Raw genomic sequence first — 25,275 nt, forward strand, 5'->3', positions numbered from 1 at the left:
TTTTTTGTGTGAGGGTAGATCAACTACTTCCCAAGTATTGGCCTTTTTTAAAGCATTTAGTTCAACTTGCATTGCTTCAACCCAATGAGGTATAGATTTAGCTTGATTATAGTGAGTTGGTTTAAAATAAGAGTGTAGAGTTATCAAACATGCCCGATAGTTGGGAGTTAAAGAGTCATAGGAGACAAACCTATTTGGGGGTATTGATATTCTAGAAGAATGCCTAACTTGTGGTTCCTCAATGGATTCGGAAATTTGAGAGTATTTTTCGAGGGCACTAATAGGTTTTTCTTGATTTCTTCTTGAGTAAACATTTATATTGGCATTGCTATCATGAACATTTGTATTTGAATTACTATCATTTGAGAGTGTTATGTCAAGAGGGGATACATCAGGAGTGTCATCTATGTTTTCAAGAGAATCTTCTTGTATGTCATCAATAATATCATATAAGAATACATAATCGATTTCATTTGTCTCTTCTATTTTATCAAAACCGTTTTCTTCTTCGAGAAATGTTACATCTTTTGAAACATATAGTTTATCATTCTTAAAATCATAACATCTATACCCTTTTTGATTTTCACCATATCCAAAAAATACACATTCAATTGCTTTGGGAGATAACTTATCCCTTTTATGTAGTAGGACAAAACATTTGCAACCAAAAATACGAAGTCGATTAAAATCGGGTGAAAACTTAAAGAGTTTCTCATAGGGAGAAGCATTTTTTAACTTAGAAGAGGGCATTCTATTGATTAGATAGGTTGAGGTAAGAACGGCTTCTGCCCAAATTTTTTTTGGAATATTTCTAGACACAAGCAATGTTCTAGCGGTTTCTATAATGTGCCTATGTTTCCTTTCTGCTAGGCCATTTTGTTGAGGAGTCCTAGGACATGACTTTTGATGACAAATGCCATTTTGGTTTAAATAGTTTTGGAATTCGTGAGATAAGTATTCACCACCGGAATCGGATCTTAAAATAGATATGTTACTTTGAAATTGATTTTGAACCTTTTTATGAAAATCTTTAAAGAAAGTAAATACTTCCGACTTATGACTAAGGAAATAAATCCAAACATACCGAGTAAAGTCATCAATAAACGTAACATAATATGAATAACCCCCTTTAGACATAACCGGAGAAGGACCCCAAACATCCGAATGCACCAATTCAAAAGGCCTTGATGAGAAAAGATCTAGTTGGAAAAGGAATAGACTTCATTTTTCCAAAAATGCAATCTTTGCAATTGATTTCTTTTTCCTTACAAAATTTGTTTCCAAAAGGAAAGAGATACATTTTGGAATAACTTGGATGACCAAGTCTTTTATGCCAAGTTTCCATATTTTTTTCTTGGACATAAGAACAAAAAAAGTTTGTAGGGAGATCAAGATGGTCCATATAATAGAGGTCTCCCTTTCTATGGCCTTGCCCAATCCGCTTCCCGGACCGGAGATCCTGCACAAAGCAACCATTAGATGAGAAAGATATTTCACATCCATGGTCGGCAATTTGAGAAACCGAAAAAAGGTTTAAATTTAATTTGGGAACAACTCTTACTTTTGGAACACAAAATTTTTGAGAATCTTTAAAAGAGCCAATACTTGAAATTTTCAAAAAGGTTCCATCGGCCGTTGAGACACAAGAGTCCTTTGAATTGATGCAAACATCACTAAGTGCATTCTCATGAGGGGTCATATGAAAAGAAGCTCCGGAATCAAGGATCCAAGAATACGTACCGGGTGATGATGTTGAAGCAATGGCCGCACCCGATGTGGAGGAAGAAACTTTAAGCATTTGTTGGAGAGCCATAGATATTTGTCCAAGAGTTTCTTTAATGTCATTGTTTTTGCCTTCATCTTCTTTGGAGGTGGTTTCTTTAAGAGAGGCTACTTTAGGCTTGAAGGCTCCCATAAGCTTTGGACAAACGGGTCTAATGTGACCCGGCTCATTGCAATAATGGCAAACAATCATTTTTCTTCCTCCATTGAAGTTCCCTTGTTTCCCAAAATGAGGAGGCTTATAGGTTCTAACATTGTTACCCGGTTTGGATACGGCAAGGACTTCATCAACATGCTTACTCATGCCAAGCCTTGTCTCCTCTTGAGTGATTTCGGCAATAGCATCCTCAATAGGAGGAAAAATAGATCTATGGAAAAGTGAGGATCTCACTTGCTCAAATTCGGGGCGTAGCCCAAAAAGAAATTGAAACAATCGCTCTTGTTCCATTTGTTTTTGTCTTAAATCAACATCTTCCATAGAAACCCACTTTGGCTCTAAAAGAGCCAATTCATCCCATAGTGGGTTAAGGGCACTATAGTAGTCTTGAATGCTAGAATCACCTTGCTTGGTGGTTCTAATTTTTTCTTGCAAGAAGTATGCTCTTGCAAGATCCTTTTGGGTATACATACCCCTCATAAAGGACCAAGCCTCATTGGCTCTACGAAATTTAGCTATATTAGCACATACCTTAAGCTCCACATTGTTCATAAACCACGCAAGGATTTTTGCGTGATTGCTTTCCCAATCTTCTACTTCCTTTTGATGACTTTCAATGGCCTTGAGACGAGCATCTCCCTCAAGAGCTTTTTCTTGATCTTCTTCCATTTTTGTGAGCATAAGCTTAGGTTCCGGAACGGTCCCCATGACATAACCCCAAAGCTTCTTCCCTTTGAGATTATTCTCCATTGCCGATGCCCACATCATATAGTTCTTTCCATTGAGTTTGAAAGAAAGATCAATCTTTGTCTCCATGATGTTGCCAAGAAGTGAGAAGATGTCCACCAAAATAAGAGATACACGAACCACACCTTTCCTTCAAGAATCGAGTGGCTCTGATACCATGTAATGAGATATTGCGGAAATATAAAGAGTGCATGCAAGCACATACAACAATGAATAAAAGAGAAAATATCACAAGTCCACGAAGGGACAATACAAGCACAAGCCTTTAATAAGACAACAATATACAAAGCCTCTTATTGAAAAGAGAGAGGAGCTCTCCAAGATGAGAATACACAAGGGGATCACCCCTATTTATACAAGAGAAGGAGGAGGAAAAAGGAGGGCCAAAGGGCCTCAAAAGGAGAGCCAAAAGGGGGCTCCCATAGAGTCGTTGGGAGCCCCCAACGGTCACATTTGTGACCGTTGGGGGCTCCAACGACTTCTATGTTGGAGCCCCTTTAGGTCCTCAAAAATAATAAAAAAAGAAATGAAAAAATAAAAAATAAAAATTACATTTGTTCAAAAAAGAAAAACAGTTGTTTTCTAAAACAACTGTGAAATTACAAAAATACCCCTATCGGGTATTGATGTAATAAACAAAATTTATATATATATATGTATATATATATATATATATATAATAGGTACATTTTAACAGATTTTACTCATTTGACACTCCATATGTCCATTTGTCCAGTGTGCTCATTTGATATTTTATTTTCTTCTAAATTACCATTAGTATTGATAGTCACCTCATTCCAAGTGGATATTTCTAAAATGTTTGGAATTCTGTTCAACTTTGACAACTTGCATATATCCCTTACCCTAGAACCATGATGATAGGATGCCCTCTTGCCTTTAAATATACAAATACAAATGTTGTCAGTATCGGTATTGTCCCTGAATCATTTGGCTACTGATTCAGCTGTATCGATCGATATTGATACTCAAGTGAATTGTTCTGTATCGGCCCAAAAATAATAATAAATTATTGTGTCAATTAGAGTGTTGTTAAAAACGCGCCTCAAGGTACAAAAAGCAGCGCGCCTTGCCTCAAGGCGAGGGCCTTTGTGCCTTGAGGCGCAACAAAAAAGAGTATATGCCCTGAGGCGTACGCCTCATACGCTTTGAGGCATACGGCTTAGGGTGAGACACACCCCTTTAATTAATGGGTCAAATTTTGACAAAAAAATGGGGCTAATTATCAAGCTCGGACCCTAATTAGGGTCGAGCCTCCCTTAGTCTTGCTCTCTTGTCTCTCCCTTTTGTCTCGCTCTCTCGTCTGTCCCTGGTCTCTCGTCTCTCCCAGATCTCGTCTCTCCCATTTCTCTCACTCTCTCGTCTCCCTGGTCTCTCGCTCTCCCAGATCTCCCGTCTCTTGTCTCTCCCATTTCTCTCACTCTCTCGTCTCTCCCTCTCCCAGATCTCTTGTCTCTCCCTGTCTCATTTCTTCTTCCTCTCGTCTCTCTCTCTCTGTTCTCGTCTCTCTCTCTTTGCCGAAAGGAAGAAGAAGAATTGACCCAAGGTACACATTTTTTTTCTTTTTTCCTCTTTTTCTTTCCCCTTACCTTTTATTTTTATTCATGTTATTTTTTCTCCTCTTTTGAGCTCTCGCCCACCACTCTCTGTTTTTCTTCTTCTTCTTTTTTTTCTTTTTTCTTTTTTTCATTTTCAGTTATATACATATATATTATGTGTTTGGATAGGTGTATATTACATATATATTATATAATCTTTTTTTTTTGTCAATCCTATTATGCTTATAATCTATTTCTAAGTCATATAATTAGTTTGTCAATCATATAATTAGTTTCTTAGTTATATAATCAATTTCTCAATTATATATATGTTATATATTTAATTAATTATATAAATATGTGTGTATTTGTTTGGAAAACATATATACATACACGTTAGGACGTTATATTTTACTGTCAATCCCATTATGCTGTGTAGTTTTTGACATCTATATAATCAGTTTCTAAGTCATGTAATCAGTTTCTCAGTTATATCATATAATCAGTTTTCTCAGTTATATATATGTTATATATTTAATTAATTATATAAATCTGTGTGTATTTGTGTGAAAAACAAATATACATACACATTAGGATGCTATATTTTATTGTCAATCCTGTTTGTTTCTGTGTAAATTTGTGTGTTTTGTAGTTTTTTTCACAGCTATATAATTTGTTTTCAAGTTATATAATCAGTTTCTCATTTATATAATCAGTTTCAACATGCAATTCCTAGTAGACGTTTAATTGGAATTCCTGTGTAATATATGTTAATTCTTATTGAATATGAATTCATTGGATTATATAAAGCATTGTCTCAGTTTTTTTTTTAACTCTTTGAGTTTTTATAAATTCTTTTGTCAATATATATTTTCTTATATGCATTTTTGCAGTTGAACAATAAGAAGAGATGTAGGATGAGATCATGGAGCTAAAGTTTCAAATCCCACTAAAGATCCCAAACTCATAGGACATGTAATTTGCAATTACAGTCATAAAGAGACTACAGGAGGCATCAATAGGCTGAAAGATCACTTAGCTGACACGAAACATGGTGTAAGCTTGTGCGAAGCGGTTCTACCTGATGTGAAAAGTTTTTTTAGAATGATTTAAGAGATCAAAAGCAAAGGAAACAAGAGGAGGAACAAAACAAGTTAGAAATTGGGAGTGTTTATTTTGGATCATCAATAAACGATAATGTGAACAAAGAAGTGGATCATGTAGTGTTGCAAAAGCAAGCACAACTGGTCCCATGGACTTTAATGTAAACAAAAAGGCACGACAAATCACAATAAACACCCATTTCAAAAGGGATTTGAGAAAAAGTGTATGTCGTGCCATTGGTAGATTTTTTATTCAAATGCTCGATCATTTAATCTTTGAACAGTTCATAGGGTTCAAACATTTTACCACGAGATCAAAACGTGGATTTTGAAGGATAAGGTAGATTATACTCATGAAATTTTAAAAGAGTTAAAAAAGGATTGACCAAAAGTTGGTTACAACATTATGATAGATGGTTGTATAGATGAAAAAAGTAGAAACTTAATTAATTTTTTTGTGAACATCTCATCTGTGACAATATTTTTGAAGTATGTTGATATCAGCGACATGGAACAAACTGATGCAAATTTGTGTAAGTTTTTTTGAAGAAGTTAAAGAAGTTGGTGAAGGGAATGTGGTGCAATTCATTACAGATAATACATCAAATTATATGGCAGCTGAGAATATGTTAACAGTAGAAAAAATATATTTTTGGACACCATGTGTGACGCATTGCTTGGATCTGATGTTAGAAGGTATTGAAAATATATCAATTTTTAAAGATACAGTGGAAAAAGCAAAAAAAATTACAAAATATATCTATAGTCATGCATGAATATTAAATTTGATAAGAAAGTTCATAAAGAATAAAGAACTTCTACGTCCAGCTGTCATTCGTTTTACCACAACATATCTCACGCTTCATAGTATTGGATGTTACAAGAAAGAGTTGAAGCCGTTATTTTTGTCTTCAAATTTTAGATCATCTAATTACTATAAGAAATCTGATGCTAAGAACATTTCTTATATTGTTTTCAATGATCATAAGTTTTTTGGTTGTCATATCATATCAGTTAAAGCTATGCTGCTTTTCATGAAAGTGTTGCAATTAGTGGATGCAGATGAGCCTGCTATGAGATTTTTGTACGAGATAATAGATAGAGCAAATGAGGAAATTGCTTCAAATCTTTTAAAATTTCATGAGTACAATCTACCTCATCCTTCAAAATCCACGTTCTGATTTCGTGGTAAGAAGGTTTGAACCGTCACTCATAATTTGTAATAGCTTATACCATTGAACCAAAATATAGACTGTTGCAAAAATTAAATGATCGAGCATTGAAATAAAAAAATCTACCAATGGCACAATATATATATTTTTTCTCATCCCTTTTGAAAGCAGTGTTTATTGTTGTTTGTCGTACTTTTTTGTTTATATAGAAGTTCATGGGACCAGTTTTGCTTGTTTTTGCAACACTACATGATCCACTGGCTTCTTTGTTCACATTATCGTCAAAATAAACACTCTTCCCAATTTCTAACTTGTTTTGTTCCTCTTCTTGTTTCCTTTGCTTTTGATCTCTTAAATGATTCTGAAAAAACCTTTTCACATCAGGTGGAGCTGCTTCACACAAGCTTACATCATGTTTCGTGCCAGCTAAGTGATGTTTCAGCCTGTTGATGGTTCCTGTAGTCTCTTTATGATAGTAATTGCAAATTACATGTCCTATGAGTTTGGGATCTTTAGTGAGATTTGAAACTTTAGCTCCATGATCCCATCCTACATCTCTTCACATTGTTCAACTGTAAAAATGCATATAAGAAAATATATATTAACACACGAATTTATAAAAACTCAAAGAATTAAAAAAAACTAAGACAATGCTTTATATAATCCAATGAATTCATATTCATATTCATATTCATATTCAATAAGAATCAACATATATTACGCAGAAATTCCAAATAAACATCCACCAGGAATTGCATGTTGAAACAAATTATATAACTGAGAATTTGATTATATAATTGAGAAACTAATTATATAACTTGGAAACAAATTATATAGCTATGAAAAAAAACTATGAAACACAGAAACAAATAGCATTGACAACAAAATATAACATCCTAACGTGTATGTATATCTGTTTTTCACACAAATACACATAAATTTATATAATTAATTAAATATATAACATATATATAACTAAGAAAACTGATTATATAATTGAGAAACTAATTATATGACTTAAAAATTGATTATATAGATGTCAAAAACTACACATTATAACAGGATTGACAGTAAAATATAACATCCTAACGTGTATGTATATATGTTTTCCAAATAAATACACACAAATTTATATAATTAATTAAATATATAACATACAAATGACTAAGAAACTAATTATATAACTGAGAAGCTGATTATATGATTGAGAAACTAATTATATGATTTAGAAACATATTATAAGCATAATAAGATTGACAGAAAAAACAAATTATATAATATATATGTAATATACACCTGTCCAAACACAAAATATGTATGTATATAATTGAAAAACAAAAACTAAAAATGGAAAAGAAGAAGAAGAAGAAGAAGAAAAACAAAGAGAGTGCTGGGCGAGAGCTCAGAAGAGGAAAAAAATAACAGGAATAAAAATAAAAGGTAAGGAGAAAGAGATGAGGATGGCGACGAGGACGGTGATGAAGATGGGGATAAACAACTATTTTGAGACGGGGATGGAGGGCAAAATTTTGAGACGGGGTGGGGGTAGAGACCTTGTCCCCTGCCCCGCCCCAATCCCTTGTTGTGCCTAGCCACCTGAGCGGAAATAGTTCTTTTATAGAATTATAGGCCACCTTATGGCAGTTGTATTTTTTCTTTCTTTTGGGAAATGTGAAATGAAGATCTTCATCATCAGTTTAGTAAGGCCCATTGCGCACGTTGAACTGTGGTGATTGGTTGTAGTAATGCATTTTTTTGTTGAAAGGCAAGCTGGGTTAGGCAGACCCCACTCGTTATTATTCAACGTACCACTGGGTTTTGAACCTACAACGTCCCATCACAAGGAGACAGTGATATTTTTGCTTAAAATATGTTAAAAGTGTTTATTTTGGTTTTTATATTTATTTATGTATTTTATTGTTCTATATTTTGCAGATTTTTGATAAAAACATGAAAAAAATATAAAGTTTCAAAATCTCATGAGATATTCATGGTTGGAAATTTTTGGCTCTAAGTTTTTTTCCATTATGCTCCAAATCATTGCCACAAATCTAGTTATTACAACCTAGTCCATGAGCCACATGCACCAAGATGGTGAAAAATAGAGGGGTCACAATGTAAAGATAAGGATGGTTTAGTGTCGATGTGTTCACATGAAAGTAGTAAAAACAATGTTGAACATGATCTAAAGGGTTGTTTTTAATTTTGAAAATTAGTTCTGTTGAGTATAAAAATATAAATCGCCTTTTCATATTGTTAATTTTTTTTAGATCAAACCTTATGGATGTGATTTATAATATTTGTTCAGTATAAAAGAAGTTTTGAATCTTGTGACTGCGACATGCAACTATACTTTTTAAGGACTTCAAAAGTCAACTGCCAACAATGCACTAAAATTTCAATACTCAAAATATCATATTTGTATATAGCATGATCCGAGGTTTGATGTTTAGAAAATGAACTATGTTTAATGCATCTATATGGTCACACACACACACATATATATTTCATTAAATCTTATATATATAGGGTAACTAAAATATGTTTACCAACCAAATATGTTTATTAGTATGAACCAAGATTTTCATAGGTTTTTTTACTTTTTTTCAAAAAATTTACCAGCTGTGATCTAGACTCTTGGTTTTATAGAAACAGACTCTTGGATCATTCAATTACGAAGTATAAGAAGGATCTTTTAAGGGTTGAAAATCAATGGCTTAGAATTTTCATAAATATTCAAGCATACAAAATCATATTTCTTGATCCGATTATGATGATCCAACGACCGATTCCTAGCAAATGGACCACACCGAATGCATCTGCAGTGTTAGATTTGCAAAAAAACTGCGAATGTCTCAATTTAACCTTAACACGTCCTCAGAGTCGTGGATAGTTAAATGCAACTCCAAAGTCAACAAATGTGGGATCTCGTATTTAGCATGCTACTGTAAGAGATTATGGCCAGCAACTTGTAGTGAATATGTTGGTAATCCTTTTCTCAACCAGAATCATGCTAGTGTTCGAACCCAAAATGCTAGGGCACCCTCCCAAGGTTAGGGATTTTAATTTTGTTAAGTTTAATTCAATATGTGTTCATTTATAACTGCACATGTATTTAAATTTTCTTTAGGTGGATCTTATTAGTAAAAATTTGGTGGGCATTTGACATGTTACTTTTTCTTTTCTGAAATTATTTAAATCTATGATTCCTCTACCTGGTCTACAAGTCAAACTTTAGGCATGCAAGCTATGTTCCTCCTGGGGGAAGAAAATAAAAAGATTGGAATATGACCCAGTTAGGCAGTTGCTGGAGTGCTTTTATGTAAGTCCTTTGCAAGTTGAATCATTAAGATATGATTTAAAGAGCTTATGTATAGGCGCTTTTTTTTATTTATTACTCAGAGAAACCACATTCAGGTCGCCTTCTTAGGAGCATAGAACTCCAAGGCTAGGACCCTCACTCCCAGGGCCTATGCTATGCATCGGCTTGCAGGAGTTGATGCCTGTAGGAATCGAACCTTGACAGCTCGTCTGACAGCCAAGGCCCACCCCCACTAAACGAGAATCATGCTAGTATTACTAACCCTGATGCACGGTGATTTAAGTTTAAATGCTCAGGTTTCAATTTTTTTTATGAACGCCTACCCTTTTAAGAAATTGCTCAGATGACCGAGGAGATCGAGGGAGCGCTTAAATACCCCGACTACGCAGTCAATCACATGACAGCATTGCAGGCCCCGCGTGGATGAATGGCTAAAAATAAAGCAAATGTGATGGTGTTCTGACTGCCATTCATCACGTGGATGGACAACATCCAAGGCGCCTCACTGTTTACCATTAGAGGTGCCTGACCTGATCTTGTATTGAGACAGGAGACCAGCTCCACAGTGATGCTCTATACCTGTCACAGTTTGATCTCAGATGACATCAAACTCATAATGTCCAGGGTCTGTGGTGTCCTAGCCAATTATCCAATGGACCTCGAGCTCAATTCTCCTCGGGCTTGGGCCTAGACACTAGTGTTAGTGGATTTGATAAAGTTGGAAATAACATGTTTCTTTGGCCCCATCAACTTAGGTACCATGATGTCTCCACTCATCTGGTAGGGGCGACTTGGTTGAATGTCACCAAGTTTTTTTTGAGAGAAAATGCAACTACATTTGTAGAACAATGAACAGTAACAAGAGGTAGGAACAGGTGACGAGCAGTCGCCAAAAGTAGGTCCACCATGCAGTTGATCCGGCTCAACCCAGCTGAAGTATGTTCCGGGCCATTTGAGCACAACACGCTCGCAAAGTAGGCCCTTAATGGGCTGCAGCAATGCATTCCAAGAAGTTAGATGGACATTACGAATTCAAAACCCAGGGGTGTGTATCCTTTGTCGCAAGACTGAAGCCAAGTACCGAGGTGGTATCCCATGTGGTAAGCGGGGTCCTGTGCCAAGCTGAAGGCCCAGGTTCGAATCCCTCTGCCAGATGGGGCTTAAGAGATATCTGGTAGGGGTCTGCCTAACCCCAGCTTGCCTTTCAAAAAAAAAAAAAGACTGAGGAAAAAGGGTTTGGGGTTTTATATTTAATGAGCTTGGTGAATGATGTGGTTTGCGTTATCTTTGGGACCTTTAGTTAAAAATAAAATAAAATTTTTAAATATGACAATAATGAGCCCAGCTAGCACATTGAACTAGCGAGGAAAAAGCCAAGAGGACAAATATTAATGTGTTGAATTCCCTCTGAAGTCTGAAGATAATCTTTAAAAGGGTGCACAGAGAGGATAGCCTTTTTGTCTTGAAAGGCAAGCTGGGGTTAGGCATAGACTTTATGTAAAAAAAGAGGAAAAAAGGAAAAAAAATGCTTACCTTGGGTTGATTCTTCTTCTTCTTCCTTTCAGCAGAGAGAGAGAGAGAGAGAGAGAGAGAGAGAGAGAGACCATGGAGACGAGAGACCATGGGGGTTAGGCATAGACTTTATGTAAAAAAAGAGGAAAAAAGGAAAAAAAATGCTTACCTTGGGTTGATTCTTCTTCTTCTTCCTTTCGGCAGAGAGAGAGAGAGAGAGAGAGAGAGAGAGAGAGAGAGAGAGAGAGATCTGGGAGAGTGAGAGACCATGGAGACGAGAGAAAAGGGTGAGACGAGAGAGCGAGAGAAAAGGGTGAGACGAGAGAGCGAGACTAAGGGAGGCCCTCAACCCTAATTAGGGTCGGGGCTTGATAATTAGCCCCAATTTTTTGTCAAATAGGGGCTTTGACCCTCATTTGACCCATTAATTAAAGGGGCACTCCTCGTCTTGAGGCGTATGCCTCATGACATATACGCTTTTTTGTTGAGCCTCAAGGCACAAAGGCCCTCGCCTTGAGGTGAGACACACTTTTTGCTTCTTGAGGCACATTTTTAACAACACTGATCTTGAAAGTTGGAATACTTGACCTGTTACGGTACTCTCTTGGAGTTTGGGAACTCCAACCATACTTTTCATTGGTTAGGTAGAGCTTATAACCTGGCCTGCCAAAGTTCTCCAGAACATGTAGTACCTCTTTTAATTTTCCAAAAGAATTGTCACTTTTTTTTTCTGCAGGTTTTTAGTTTTTTCTCTTGTAGCTGATTCTCTTGTTCTCCATTCATCTACATTGAAATTTTCCCACAAGATTTACATGTCCTCTGAAGCCAATTTCTCAGCCCATGAGGGCTTGTGATCATCTGCTCAGTGATTTCAACATCTTTGGATAACGAGTGTCACTGCTATTGTGTTCCTGCTTTAATTTTGCATGTTAAACATCATTAATGTGATTGACATCTATTTTTGGTCATTTCCAGAGTTGCGCTGGTGGTTCAGGGGCTCATGGTGCAATTGCAGCGAGATATGCTAGTACCAGCATAGCAAAGAAGTCCTCATCTGGAGGCCTTTTTAGCTGGCTTACTGGGGAACGGTCAAATCCTCTTCCTCCCCTGAATGTTCCTCTTCCTGGTGTTACACTTCCTTCTCCTTTGCCAGACTATGTAGAACCAGGAAAGACAAAAATAACCACTCTCTCAAATGGTGTCAAGATTGCTTCAGAGACATCTGCAGTATGATTGTTTCAAAATTGATTAATTCCTTCTTTTTTCTATGAAATGGCCTTATTTTCTTCTTGCATTGGTTTTTATTTGGTGGTTTATCAAGCAGAGTCCTGCAGCCTCCATTGGCCTCTATGTTGATTGTGGTTCTATTTATGAAACACCTATTTCATTTGGGGCTACACACCTCCTAGAAAGGATGGCTTTCAAGAGCACAACCAACCGCAGCCATCTACGAACTGTTCGGGAGGTTGAGGCGATAGGGGGCAATGTTACGACTTCTGCTTCTCGAGAGCAGATGGGATATTCTTATGATGCTCTGAAAACTTATGTACCTGAGATGGTTGAATTGTTAATAGATAGTGTCAGAAATCCAGTGTTCCTTGATTGGGAGGTTGATGAGCAGGTACATCTTTGGAGTATTTTGAGGAACCCCGTCCTTAGGTATTATAGCCAAATGAGTTAATGTGGTATTGTGTTTCATGCTGCAGTTGCAGAAGGTGAAGGCGGAGATTGCTGAAATTTCTAACAACCCGCAGGGTTTGCTGTTGGAGGCAATTCATTCAGCTGGGTATTCTGGTGCTTTGGCAAATCCTCTATTGGCTCCTGAATCTGCAATAAACCGATTGAATAGTTCAATTTTGGAAGAATTTGTTTCTGTAAAGACTGTTTACTTGCTAAATTTGCTTCCTTTTTGCTATACATTTTTTAGTTTATGCCTGAACCCTGGAGTCATCAGTTGTTTATACTGAACATGTAGGAAAATTATACTGCTCCACGGATGGTGTTGGCAGCATCTGGTGTGGACCATGAAGAATTGTTAGCTGTTGCAGAGCCTCTTTTGTCTGATATGCGAAAGGTTCCTCCACCTGAGGCTCCAAAGTCCGTATATGTTGGAGGTGATTTTCGGTGTCAAGCAGATTCACCAGTATGTACCATTTATTTGGGTATCTATTGTTTGCAAACTGTTTCATCCCTTCTTTAATTTGCTTCAATTATACTCATTTTGTATTGCATGTTTGGAAGCAGAACACCCATGTTGCTCTTGCTTTTGAAGTTCCTGGTGGCTGGCATAAGGAGAAGGAAGCCATCACATTGACAGTGCTTCAGGTGCTGCAGCGTGTGCTTGCCCTTCCAGGATGTTTCATCATTTTCAACTTCGATGATGATCATTCTGCTTCCTTTTGTTTACTTGCGCTTTCATCATTTATGTGGATTAGAGTTAGTGACATACACATGTTTGATCTTCTTCTTTCAGATGCTTATGGGAGGAGGGGGTTCTTTCTCTGCAGGTGGACCTGGGAAAGGGATGTATTCTCGGCTGTGTAAGTTGCATGCTTTACATTCCCTTAAAATTTTCATGTCTGTCGCTCATCCATATATTTTCTGTGAGTTGTGGAATTACAAGATTAATGTCCTAATTTTTTCTATTTATTTAATTCTCTTACCTGCACCTTTCTCATTTTTTATGTATTGTGTATCTGTCTAGATGAATTGATTATTTTTCTTTATGCGCTCTACAGATCTCCGGATCTTAAATCAGTTCCAGCAAATTCAGTCATTTTCTGCCTTCAACAGCATTTACAATAATACTGGCATTTTCGGTATTCATGCAACCACGGTATGTGACTTCCTATGACATGATGGTAGAGAAAATCTTGATACTTTGTGAACTTGTTGTATTGCTTCTATGCCTTAGGATTTTATTTTGATGAAAAAATCAAGGTTTTTTGCTTGATTTTTTCATCTATTTCTATATATATATATTGTTTCTTGCTTTTTTTTTTCTATTTTTCTTAATGGATGGTGCATGCTTTGTGCTTCTAAAATTTTTAAATGCTGATTTATTGAAAATTTGCCTCATCTATGTTCTCACTATGTACCATGCACACTTCTGGAAAGGTGTGTTCTGTGTCAACTATGTCAGACACAGGTACTGGTACTTCTTGGGTACAGGTCAGATCAGTTTCAGATCTGGCCTTGTCCACAGACCTGACCTGTCACCTGTTATGTGGGATCATTTTTGTCCATCTTTGAGGTGCATAAAAGATTGCCTTTACATTCTTGTATGTTGTTGTTGTTATATATATATATATATATATATATATATATATATATATATATATATATATATATATACACACACACACACACACACGAAAACCTATAACAGTGGATGGGTTTTCGTCGAATGGTGCTTGTTCATTGATTTTGCACAAAAACAAGAAATTAGCGGCGGTCCTTGACTGCTGCTAATGCGCTGGGCAGAAAAACAGGCTTTAGTAGCGGTCACGACCTCTGCTAAAGCCTGCATTTTTGCTTAACGTACACCCCCCGCTGATCGCGCGCGTGATCAGCTGCGGGCGTGCATCCGACCCAACAGTGGACAATTTTCCCGTCCACCGGGTTACTATATATATATATATATATATATATATATATATATATATATATATATAGAGAGAGAGAGAGAGAGAGAGAGAGAGAGAGAGAGAGAGAGAGAGAGAGAGAGAGAGAGAGAGATTTTATTGGACCTTAAAGTTTGTTACCAAACTTAACCTGATTTATGTGGTCATATTTGACGTGACCCATCAAACCGAACTGAGTAGTTCTGATAGATAAGCTACCAGAACTACTTAGTTCGGTTTGATGGGCCATGTCAACTATGACCACGTAGGTCAAGTTTGTATGTATATATATATATATATATATATATATATATATATATATATATATATATATATATATATATATATATATATATATATATATATATATATATATATATATATATATATATATATATATATATATATATATATATATATGGAGAGAGAGAGAAAGGGAGTATCATCAAACACGTTTCTGCCGCTGATCGTGCAAGATCAGTGGCGGAAAAGTCATTTTTTTTGTAAAAAACAACCTTTATCGGCGTTTGTGGACTGCCGTTAAAGGCGGGTTTTCCGCCCAGACCTTTAGTGGCAGTCATTACCACCGTTAAAGGTCAAAATAGCACAAAACAAAAAAAGATCAAATGCGCCAGGTGCATCTGACCGATATCGGACGAGAATATGTTAACTTGAAATATGTGAATCAGAGTGTGAACTAGACTTTTCTGATGCTTTTTTTGCAAATCCAACCCTGCAGATGCATTCAACATGGTCCATTTGCTAGGAATCAACTGTTGGATCATGTATTTTTGATAGAGTTACCAGAAGCTTCTTAGATAGGTGGGAAGTCCGCTTCAGAAGCGCGATATTCCTTGTTTTCGAAACTTGATGAGAATCTCGATTCTTTCACACTTCTCCTATGCTTTCCACATAGTTCATCTATTCTTCTTATATGTTCTCTCTTTACATTTCATGTATTTTATGTGTTTCCTCTCGCACTTCTCACTCACTTTCATGTGCTTTCTCTAACTTGGTAGTCATCATTTGTAGATTTTTTTAAAAATTTAATTCTTACACTAAAAAATCATGAAATTTAAGAATAATCACTTTTATTTTAGTTTTTATTTGTGTTTTATTCCAATTCACATTCAATTCTTATATTGCTTTTTTTTATTTATCGCTTCCTGCTTCCTATACATTTTAAAATGCATCGCATCTCATTTCCGCTTCCCATATCGTTTCCCACTTCCGCTTCCTAGTCTGGCAACCTTGATTTTCGATGAAAAATGTGATTTTTGGATGCTTGAATATTTACGAAAATTCTGAGCCGTTGATCTTCAACCCTTAAAAGATCCTTCTTATGCTTCATAATCAAATGATCCAAGAGTCGGTTTCTATAAAACCAATCTTTTAGATCACATTCTTATGGTGAAATTTAAGAAAAACAAAAAACAAAAAAAACCCTTGAAAATCTCGGTTCATACTCCAGTACACATATTGTCAGTTAACATATTCTAGTGGCCCTGTATATATATGTCCATCCAAGTCTGTTTTCATTACTTTTCTCTTTTTTCTTGGGCAAAGCAGCTAACTACATTTAGAAGGAAGCTTCATCCTAAAGTAATTGATTTATTAAAGTCAAATAAAAATGAGATCATAATTTACATATCCTAGTAGATCTGTTCAGAAGTTCTCGGTGCCATATTACTGTTGGTTAGGTCATCTTATCTTTTAAGGACCGCTTGCTTAAAGCATATCCCTGCAGAATGCATGGGGTGGTTTTGTGTCTGAGTTTATTTGAGGTCCATGTGCTACTCTTTGTCTTATAAAGGGCACAAGATCTGTATCAGATCTAGTGCCAATGCAATTTCTTGAGTTATGCTAAAAAGAGATGCATACATGCTGAACCATTCACAATCGGCGAGTAATACAAGAGTGACATACTTTTTATACAGAAGTAGCTAGAATCCATGTTTTGTGGTTATCCTTTGAAGTTTTTCCTGTGGACCTTTTCTTATATATTTTCATGTACTTTTGGTTAACTCTTCTGAGCCTGTAAGTTTAATCTCTTTTGTACTTTGCCATGTTCAGATAGTGTTGAGATGTGTGGTATAAACTTGGTGCATGGACAAGATTTCTGCTTATGAGTCCCAATGTTCTTCTAAATGATGTTCCTCATCTTTGCACTTCTTTTTTTCCTGATGTTTTTGGTTGATCTGCTGTTCACTTTCATTCTGTCCAACCATGCATCATTAGTGTTTGTTAAAAAAAAATGTAACCATGCATTATTACCCTTTATTAAAGTAACATATGATCTGCCATGGACTCTTAATAGTGTTAACAAAAATTTTGCGATAAAAGATATATGGACTCACCTGGATTTCGCAAAACCTTTTCCAAATTCTTTTAAAGATGGGAGACAGTCGTTTCAAGCCTCGACCATCCTCCATGAGAAGGTAAAGCAGGGGAAGGTTTTGATCTCTGCGACTCGAAACTTACTATCGAGAAAGCCGCCCGGGTTTGGATTCCAATTCCCTGCCATATGAGATATGCGGATCAAATTAAGAAGGAACATATAAGACCTTACAAAACAAATAATAAAAGAAAATGAATAAAAGAATAAACAAGCAAATCAATCTAAAAATCACCTTTTTCGGACTTTGGAGTCTGTTAGTTCTTTAGGGCTTCGGCCGGCTTTTCCCGATCAGCAACACCTCCGCTTAGGGTATGACAATTTAAGGATTGAAAGAGGGGCAAAGTGAGGTCAAGGCTAGGATAGGCGTTCTCTCTAGGGCCAACAGTCAGACGTGGGATTTCCAGATATTCAGGTTCTAGAGGTTAATTCTCTATTTATAAGAATCATGGATGGGATACGGATCATAGTTTTTTTGGATTTGAATTCAACCCAAACGGATCTGTGCTTATCCCAATGGGGGAATAAGGCTCATCCACGAAGAGTCCTGCTTGGAAACTCGCAGAAGGAGTTTGGATGCGACAGGGACACGCCTCTTTGAGTACCTCCATTCGATGGCATGGATGACAAAGACATTTTGTCATCCCAACACTGGACGCCAAAATGGTTTGCCGTCCCAACATGCGATGACAAAAACCTTTTATCGTCCCGACTCCCGACACTACTTAGTTTGTCGTTCCAACATTGGACGACCAACCTGGTTAGCCGTCACAACATGTCATGAGATTGGACGGCCGTCCCAACAATGGATGGCAAGCCAGGTTTACCGTCCCAACTGTGGATATCAAACCACGTTTGCCGTCCCACACTTGAGGGCTGATGTTGGACGACAAACGTGGTTTGCCGTCCCACACACTAGACAACAAACATGCCGGATGGCAAACCTTTGCTGGACGGCAAAGCCTGAAAATTGGAGAATTTGCTTTATTTTGGTGGGATTTTCCTAAAATTCTAAGGTTTATACCTAACTTTTTTGGGGTTTTCCTTAAACTAGGATAGGAAACGACTAGGTTTTCGGGATTTCTGCCTTAGAACCTGAGAAAGTGTTTTTCCAAAATATTAGCACTTGGGCATCGTAAAAAAAAATGGGTGTCTACAAATGTCATTAGTCCAAACATTGTCTTGTGGCATGATTCTTGCTTTCCCAGAAAAGAATGGTTGAAAATTGCCTGAATGTGGCAGATGTTCATTTAATTTCTTGTTTGTGTTTGTTTTGCAAAGTTCAAGGTCATGCATGGTATTCCATGGCTGTCATTATGTCTATGGAAATTATAGCTGTTGCTCATTATTTACAAAAACATTTTGGAAATTTTTCTTCTTCCTGGACGTTAGTGCATGCTTTTAGTTTCTTAAAATTTGTCATAATTCAGGCTTCTGACTTCTTTTCTCTCATACAGAGTTCAGACTTTGTATCCAAGGCTGTTGATTTAGCTGCAAGAGAGTTGTTAGCAATAGCAACTCCTGGAGAAGGTATGTGAAACTTCTCAAGTAATTGCTCCTTGGGGACCTAGAAATTGCATGTTTATACTTCTCTTTGATTTTTCTTTTGGCAGTTGATCAGGTACAGCTTGATCGTGCCAAAACCTCCACAAAGTCTGCAGTTTTGATGAACCTGGAATCAAGGGTATGTGTTCTACTAATCACATCTCGTTTTCCCTGCCAATTACAGATGGTATACTTATTCTTTTATAGATTGTAGCTGCTGAAGATATTGGTCGCCAGATCTTGACATACGGAGAAAGGTGATATTATTGTTTGATTTCTTGTGTGTCTTTTCTTCCACACATTTAGTGTCTTCAATACTTTCTTGAACTCATGATCCTTTTGCTTTATGCTTTTTGTAATACTGTTTGATGAATTTATCATTCATTTACAGGTTCAAGAAATGCAATTCTAATTACTTCCACAAAATTTTAATTTTGTTTGGCTTATTTTAGGCAGAAGTTGGGAAAGTATTTACATCTATTCATCATCATTTTTAAGCTTTTCCATTTGGTAGCTTTGAAAGAGAAATAGGGTTGCAAATGGATCAGATACAGGCCAGATGCAACCTGATCCGAATATGAGTCTGTTTTGTACGGTACATCAGGATACAAGTCCAGATCAAGATCCAATGATGTAAAGTTGAATCCAGATCTGAAACATGTATGGTAATACTAGATGTGGTAAAATAAGATTGAAATCAATGTTTTTACATGTAAAATGTTTGAACAAATCGGTTGTAATTTTTTTTGCATCTCTTGTCAAGCGAAGGAGCTGACGGAGACATGTTCCAAGAGCTTAGTGAAGGTCCTCTTGTTAGTTCAGCTGAGAATGAGGTATTGTGTAGAACAGTTATGGATTATGTGGTTAGAGTTGCAGTATTTCAATGCAGTGGTGAGAAGGCTCTGGGGCCAGATCGATTTCCGGGTTTTTTTACCAACATTATTGGGAGATTGTGGGTAGAGGTGTCTCTAAGGCTATCAAAGATTTCTTCGTGAAAGGTGAGATTGTCCATAGTCCATAGTATAAATCATATTCTTATTCCCAAAGTTGTTGGTGTTACTTCCTTGAGTGATTTGGGGCCAATATCCATTTGTAATTTCCTTTTTAAAATCATCACTGAAGTGATGGTTAATAGGATGAGGCATATTCGTTCTCGGATAGTTTCACATAATCAAGGAGCATTTTTGCAAGGAAGGACCATATATGATAGCATTCTTATTGCTCATGAGGTAATTGATTCTATTATTAGATATCATAAGCCGTCGGTTTGTTTGAAGATTGATCTTTTCAAACCCTATGATAGAGTTGATTTGGGGTTTTTGGAAAAAGGCTTTATTAAGGTTTGAATTTCATGTTTCTTGGGTTCAAAAAGTTATGTTATGTGTTTCAACGGCCTCTTTTTTCCGTCCTTGTGAATGGTTCTTCGGGAAGGCATTTTAAGAGTTTGAGGGGCATTTGTCAAGGAAATCCCATTTCTCCTTATCTCTTCTTACTTGTGATGGAGTGCTTAACAAGAAGAATTCAGGTTGAGGTGGATAAAGGTAATATTGGTGTTCCTAAGTTTCTTAATCGTCAATGTCCAAGTGTATCCTACTTGTTTGCCGATGATGCTTTAGTGGTGTCTAGGGCTACGATGTGCTCTATTGTATCCATCAAAAGAGTACTTCTGGAATTTGAGGCCCATGCTGAAATGTTGGTGAATGCTGATAAATCGTTATTCATTCCTTTATGTATTGATGATCAATATGGCTGTGTATTATGTGTTATTCTTGGTTGGCAGCAGGTTCTTTGCCTATTAAATATTTGAGGGCTCCGCTTTTTCAAGGGAAATTGTTCTCTCAATATTGTCAAGACTCAAGACCCTGTGTTGAAGATCTCCAACAAGTTGGCAGGATGGAAAGATAGCAACCTTTCATATACGGGTCATTTGTGTTTGATTAAATATGTTTTATCAGGTATGCTGACTTATTGGTGTTGATTTTTCGGCTTCCAAAACAGGTACTATGCGTTGTGGAGAAATGTTTTGCCCGATTCCTTTGGAATAGTCCTGATGAGCAATTCTATCCTCGATTAAGTGGGGGAATTTATGCCGACCATGAAGAGGGTGGTGTGGGTATTTGGGTTTTGGAAGAGAGTAATAGAGAAAATTTGGCTGATTTGGCATGCTCTCTTCTTCAGTGTGATTCACTATGGGGTCAGTTCATGAGGTATAAATGTCTTTGAAGGAATAGTCTATGGACTCTTGGCTATAGTTCGAAGGGTTCTTGCCTTCTTGGGTATGGAAGGGTATTCGGTGGGGTTGGGAACCATACAACACCTTGTCTCTTTGAAAGTGGAGGATGGGAATAGAGTACGTGTTTGGACAGACTGGTGGGGGCACTCTAATCTGCTATCTAATGTGCAAGGAGAGGTTTTTGGAGCCATTGAAAGTTTATTGAGTTTTTCTGTTAAGCAAGTTTAGGAGGCTATTCAACATATCCCTCAGATTCAGCTTTTTCTTCCAAGTACTATGAATGTCATGCAGTTCTGTTTTTCTCAAAATAAGAATACTCTGTTTTGGAATGAAAGAAAACCATTTCCTGTGTCGAGGAAGGTGTTTTGGAATGCATTAAGATGCAGAGATAATGTTTAGCAGTGGAGAAAGTTCATTTGGGGAAGTCACTGCTTGCCCAGAGCAGCTTGGATGCTGTGTTTGGTGTGTGAAGACAAAATTCTAACCCTGAACCGATTGCAGCCATTTGGAGTAGCGTTAGCTAATAGATGTTTTCTCTGCTGCAGGGAGGAAGAGAACTGTCAACATCTGTTTATATCCTGTTCTGTAGTCAGTTCAGTTTGGAGATTTGTTGTTGCGAAATTTAGATAGCGATGAAGTCCTTGCACAAATGTGATTCAAGAATTAAAATCGTTGTTTGGAATGACTTTTAGAGACGACTGGATGCTGAAATGTCGGTAGCAGACTTTTCATACTGTCATCTGGAAAGTTTGGGGTTTTCAGAATCAGGTTGCTTATGATATGGAAAGTGTTTCGATTCAGAAGCTTAAAAATGAAGTGTGACATGCGTGTGCAGAATTTTTTTTAAAGTTGGAATGGCCAAGGGATTGGAGAAGGCTAATTAAGCTATGGGCTTTAACTAGATATTATCTGACTTCTGGTCCTGCTTTGCCTTTGGATGGTCTTTTGATTCAGCTTGTGATCTGATCTAGGGGAGTGCATACTAAGCTGGCTTTTGAGGTTCAAGGTGGAAGTGGGAGATTTATTTGAATTGGTGTGCGATTATTTGAGAGGGACTTACGATTGAAACTCTAGTGTTGGATCAATTGCTGCAGTTGGTCAATATTGGTAATTGCCGGTGTTGAGTGACGTCTAACAATAGAGGATGGGTGGATTGGATGAAGGCTGTGCTCTTGGGGAGGAGAAGACTTGGCGCCCAGTTTTCTTCTATTGCTTCTCACTTAGAAGTCTTGAGCATATGCCCTTATGGTAGTTCCCTTGAGATTGGTTTACTTCTTTTCCCTATGAGGGGGAAATCATTCGTATAGTTGAGAGTATAAGCCTCCGGACTAGGATGGACTTTTAGAGAGTTTAGGGCCTTTGAGGGAGGCTTTGATCATTGATTATTGATTTGTACATATTTTTCTGTTGTTTTCTGTACAGTTGTACAAATGATCAATAAAGGGATGGGGCCCCACTCCCCCAGCATATCTCATCGGAAAAAAAAAGATCGGTTGAATCCTATCTCAAATCCAATCTAAAACGTTTATCTGAATCCGAACCAAATCTGTAAACTCCGAATACTCTTTTTGATCTTACTTTAAGGATCTGTATCCAGAAATAAAGTTTGGTTTGGATAGGTCTGACCAAAACCTGATCTTCTTGCACCCTTAGAGAGAACAGTACATAATTTTCTTCAATGTATTGAGTGCTTACAGATGACCAATTTCATAATGATTGTAGTGTATTCTCTGGCAATTTAGTTTTTCTACTATTCTTATAGACGTTGGCAATCATGCATCTCAACGGGTTGTCACGGATAATCACCATCATGTCTTGCATGCAGTGTTGGGCTCCCTCGAGGATCAATCACATGAGTTATCACATGTTTTTCTTATTTGTGAGCACAATTTAGTCGTACAATCACTATGTTTAATGCCTTTTACATATTCTAGAAATCTTATTGCTTCACATCTACAAGTTATCTCTATGCTAATGCTTTAGGTTCTGCCTTGTCATTTGATATTTTAGTAGGTAATAAGAATCACGTCTCTTTCAAATTGTACTCGTCATTGAGGATGGGATCAATGTGCTTCCTGTTTAACATGAACCCAGCTCTCACTGGTTGGATAAATAAAACATAGACTTTATGAGAATATAACAGAGCTTTCAGAGTTTATATTAGACATCATATGTATGTGTGCGTGAAAATTGTCATGGTCTTGCAAGAACCTCAGAATTATCATTTGTATCCCAAAATGGAATTTTTTCGTTCAATATAGTGAAAATCCTATATTGTGCTTGTGCTTTTAACCTGAGGGAAGTTTTGAAGTAGTCAGGTCTGGACTGTGGAAACACGTGCATGCGTGTGATCTTGCTTGCTCACTTATTTGAGTCAAAATCATCTACTGCATGCGTTATCAGCAGCTTGGGTGATGGTTGCTTATGCGCTTGGTTTGTTGATTCACCAAATATTAATTTATGGAAATTACACTTAATAAACAGGAACTTCATGACTTCATTGCAGGAAGCCCGTAGATCATTTTCTTAAGGCTGTTGACGCAGTTACCTTGAAAGATATCTCCACCCTTTCAGAGAAGATCGTCTCATCACCTCTGACAATGGCCTCATGGGGAGACGGTAATTACTGAACTGAGCATTTATCTGCTCTTCTATACATTTATGTTCATTGTTTTTTCTGATTCTGTAAAATCATTTTGCAGTAATCAATGTCCCCAGTTATGATTCTGTGAGCAGCAAGTTCCAGGCTTAGCAAGATTAGGAGTTGATGATTCCTGAAGTGATCCTTTCTGTGTAATTTTCGGAGGGTTGTACTTTTGGCTCCTCTGTTGATGGCCTTGTCCGCTAAAGAAATAAATTATCGCACATTATGGTGGCATCTTAAGTCCCATTCTGGAACAATAAATTGGTGATCCTTGGCAAAATTTTCTATAGAGTTGCGACATTGGACAGAATCTTTTATTGCTCCATCTTCAATCCACTGCTCATGTCCTGCTCTGATTGACATTAATCATGTTATATTTAGCTTTCAATCAAGCACTAGGGCTTTGTCATCATGAGGGGAAGTTCGAATTTAAATTTTGGATACGTTCGTTCAAACTTTCTGTGACCACCTTTGGGGCACCTTTTATTGGGATGTAATGTTATGAAATGTTGTTAGATGTAAGATGCAGTCACGAGTCTAATAGTAAGTGGAATCGCAACCCTTTGTGGTTGATTTAGATGACGCTCTTAATACTGGTTTTGAGAATCAATGCAGATGCAAACATTTTTGCAAAATGGTTTGGGTAGCAATGAGCCATTCCTCGCTTTAAAAATAAAAAGTATTTTTCCACAACTAAGACTGGTAAAGGAACTGAGCAGCTCGTGACTAAGCTCGTCAAGAGCGCAACTCATCCAGCTTAAACGAGTAAATTCCGAACATAGGGGTGTTCAGCCCAGCTTATGAGAGACTCTCTCTCTCTCTCTCTCTCTCTCTCTCTCTCTCTCTCTCTATATATATATATATATATATATATATATATATATATATATATATATATAGAGAGAGAGAGAGAGAGAGAGAGAGAGAGAGAGAGAGAGAGAGAGAGAGATTAATGGGTAGGTGTGAAACGATAGGTGCTAAATGAGCTTTTCAAAGTTTTTTTGTTTTATTTTTAAATTTTGACCATTCAGATGTGATATATGTATTTGATTTTATAGGGATCAGCTCTTGAAGTGATTTTGAAACATGGGTGGGTTTTTAAAAGGTTTGAAAAAATCAACGGTCTAAAATCTTTAAAAAAATTGTAGGTTCCAAATATCATTTTTTTCATTGAAAACATATGATCTAGGTGGATTCCTTGTAAATTGATCATGCCCAACACATTTATGGGGTTGAAACTGCCAAAACAACACCGGAAGGACAGACCAACCCATTTAACATGTATCAACTTTGCATGTGTGTGTATATAGAAACACGCACCCACATGATTGGGTGTAGGGGAGGGCAATGGGCCGGCAGCCTGTCATGAGTCGGGTTTGGGTTAAGGTTTTAGGTCCTGACCCGTTAGCGGGCTGAAACCCAATCGGCCTGAGCTACCGATCCTAATCTGACACTTTACTTTTGAATATAGATTCTTGAAACAT

General features: G+C 36.9%; 1 protein-coding gene across 2 annotated transcripts in view; it reads left to right on the plus strand.

The window, feature by feature from the left end:
- Positions 1-24,101, plus strand: part of LOC149833690 (mitochondrial-processing peptidase subunit alpha-like) — a 28,549-nt gene extending 4,448 nt beyond the window's left edge. Inside the window, exons 2-13 of one of the 2 annotated variants that reach the window (XM_090010953.1) lie at positions 12,327-12,578; positions 12,676-12,972; positions 13,058-13,225; positions 13,327-13,494; positions 13,596-13,676; positions 13,825-13,891; positions 14,090-14,187; positions 18,827-18,899; positions 18,983-19,053; positions 19,122-19,171; positions 23,654-23,766; positions 23,850-24,101. In XM_090010953.1, coding sequence (XP_089867079.1) covers positions 12,327-12,578; positions 12,676-12,972; positions 13,058-13,225; positions 13,327-13,494; positions 13,596-13,676; positions 13,825-13,891; positions 14,090-14,187; positions 18,827-18,899; positions 18,983-19,053; positions 19,122-19,171; positions 23,654-23,766; positions 23,850-23,899 — 1,488 coding nt within the window. In that variant the 3' untranslated portion in view covers positions 23,900-24,101. The remainder of the gene's footprint in view (positions 1-12,326; positions 12,579-12,675; positions 12,973-13,057; positions 13,226-13,326; positions 13,495-13,595; positions 13,677-13,824; positions 13,892-14,089; positions 14,188-18,826; positions 18,900-18,982; positions 19,054-19,121; positions 19,172-23,653; positions 23,767-23,849) is intronic. The other variant, XR_016432708.1, reaches the window with a different exon arrangement.
- The last annotated feature ends 1,174 nt before the right edge of the window (positions 24,102-25,275 follow it).

Source organism: Nuphar pumila, chromosome 6 (genome assembly GCF_984573655.1).
Source record: "Nuphar pumila chromosome 6, dmNupPumi1.hap1.1, whole genome shotgun sequence".
Lineage (NCBI taxonomy): Eukaryota > Viridiplantae > Streptophyta > Magnoliopsida > Nymphaeales > Nymphaeaceae > Nuphar > Nuphar pumila.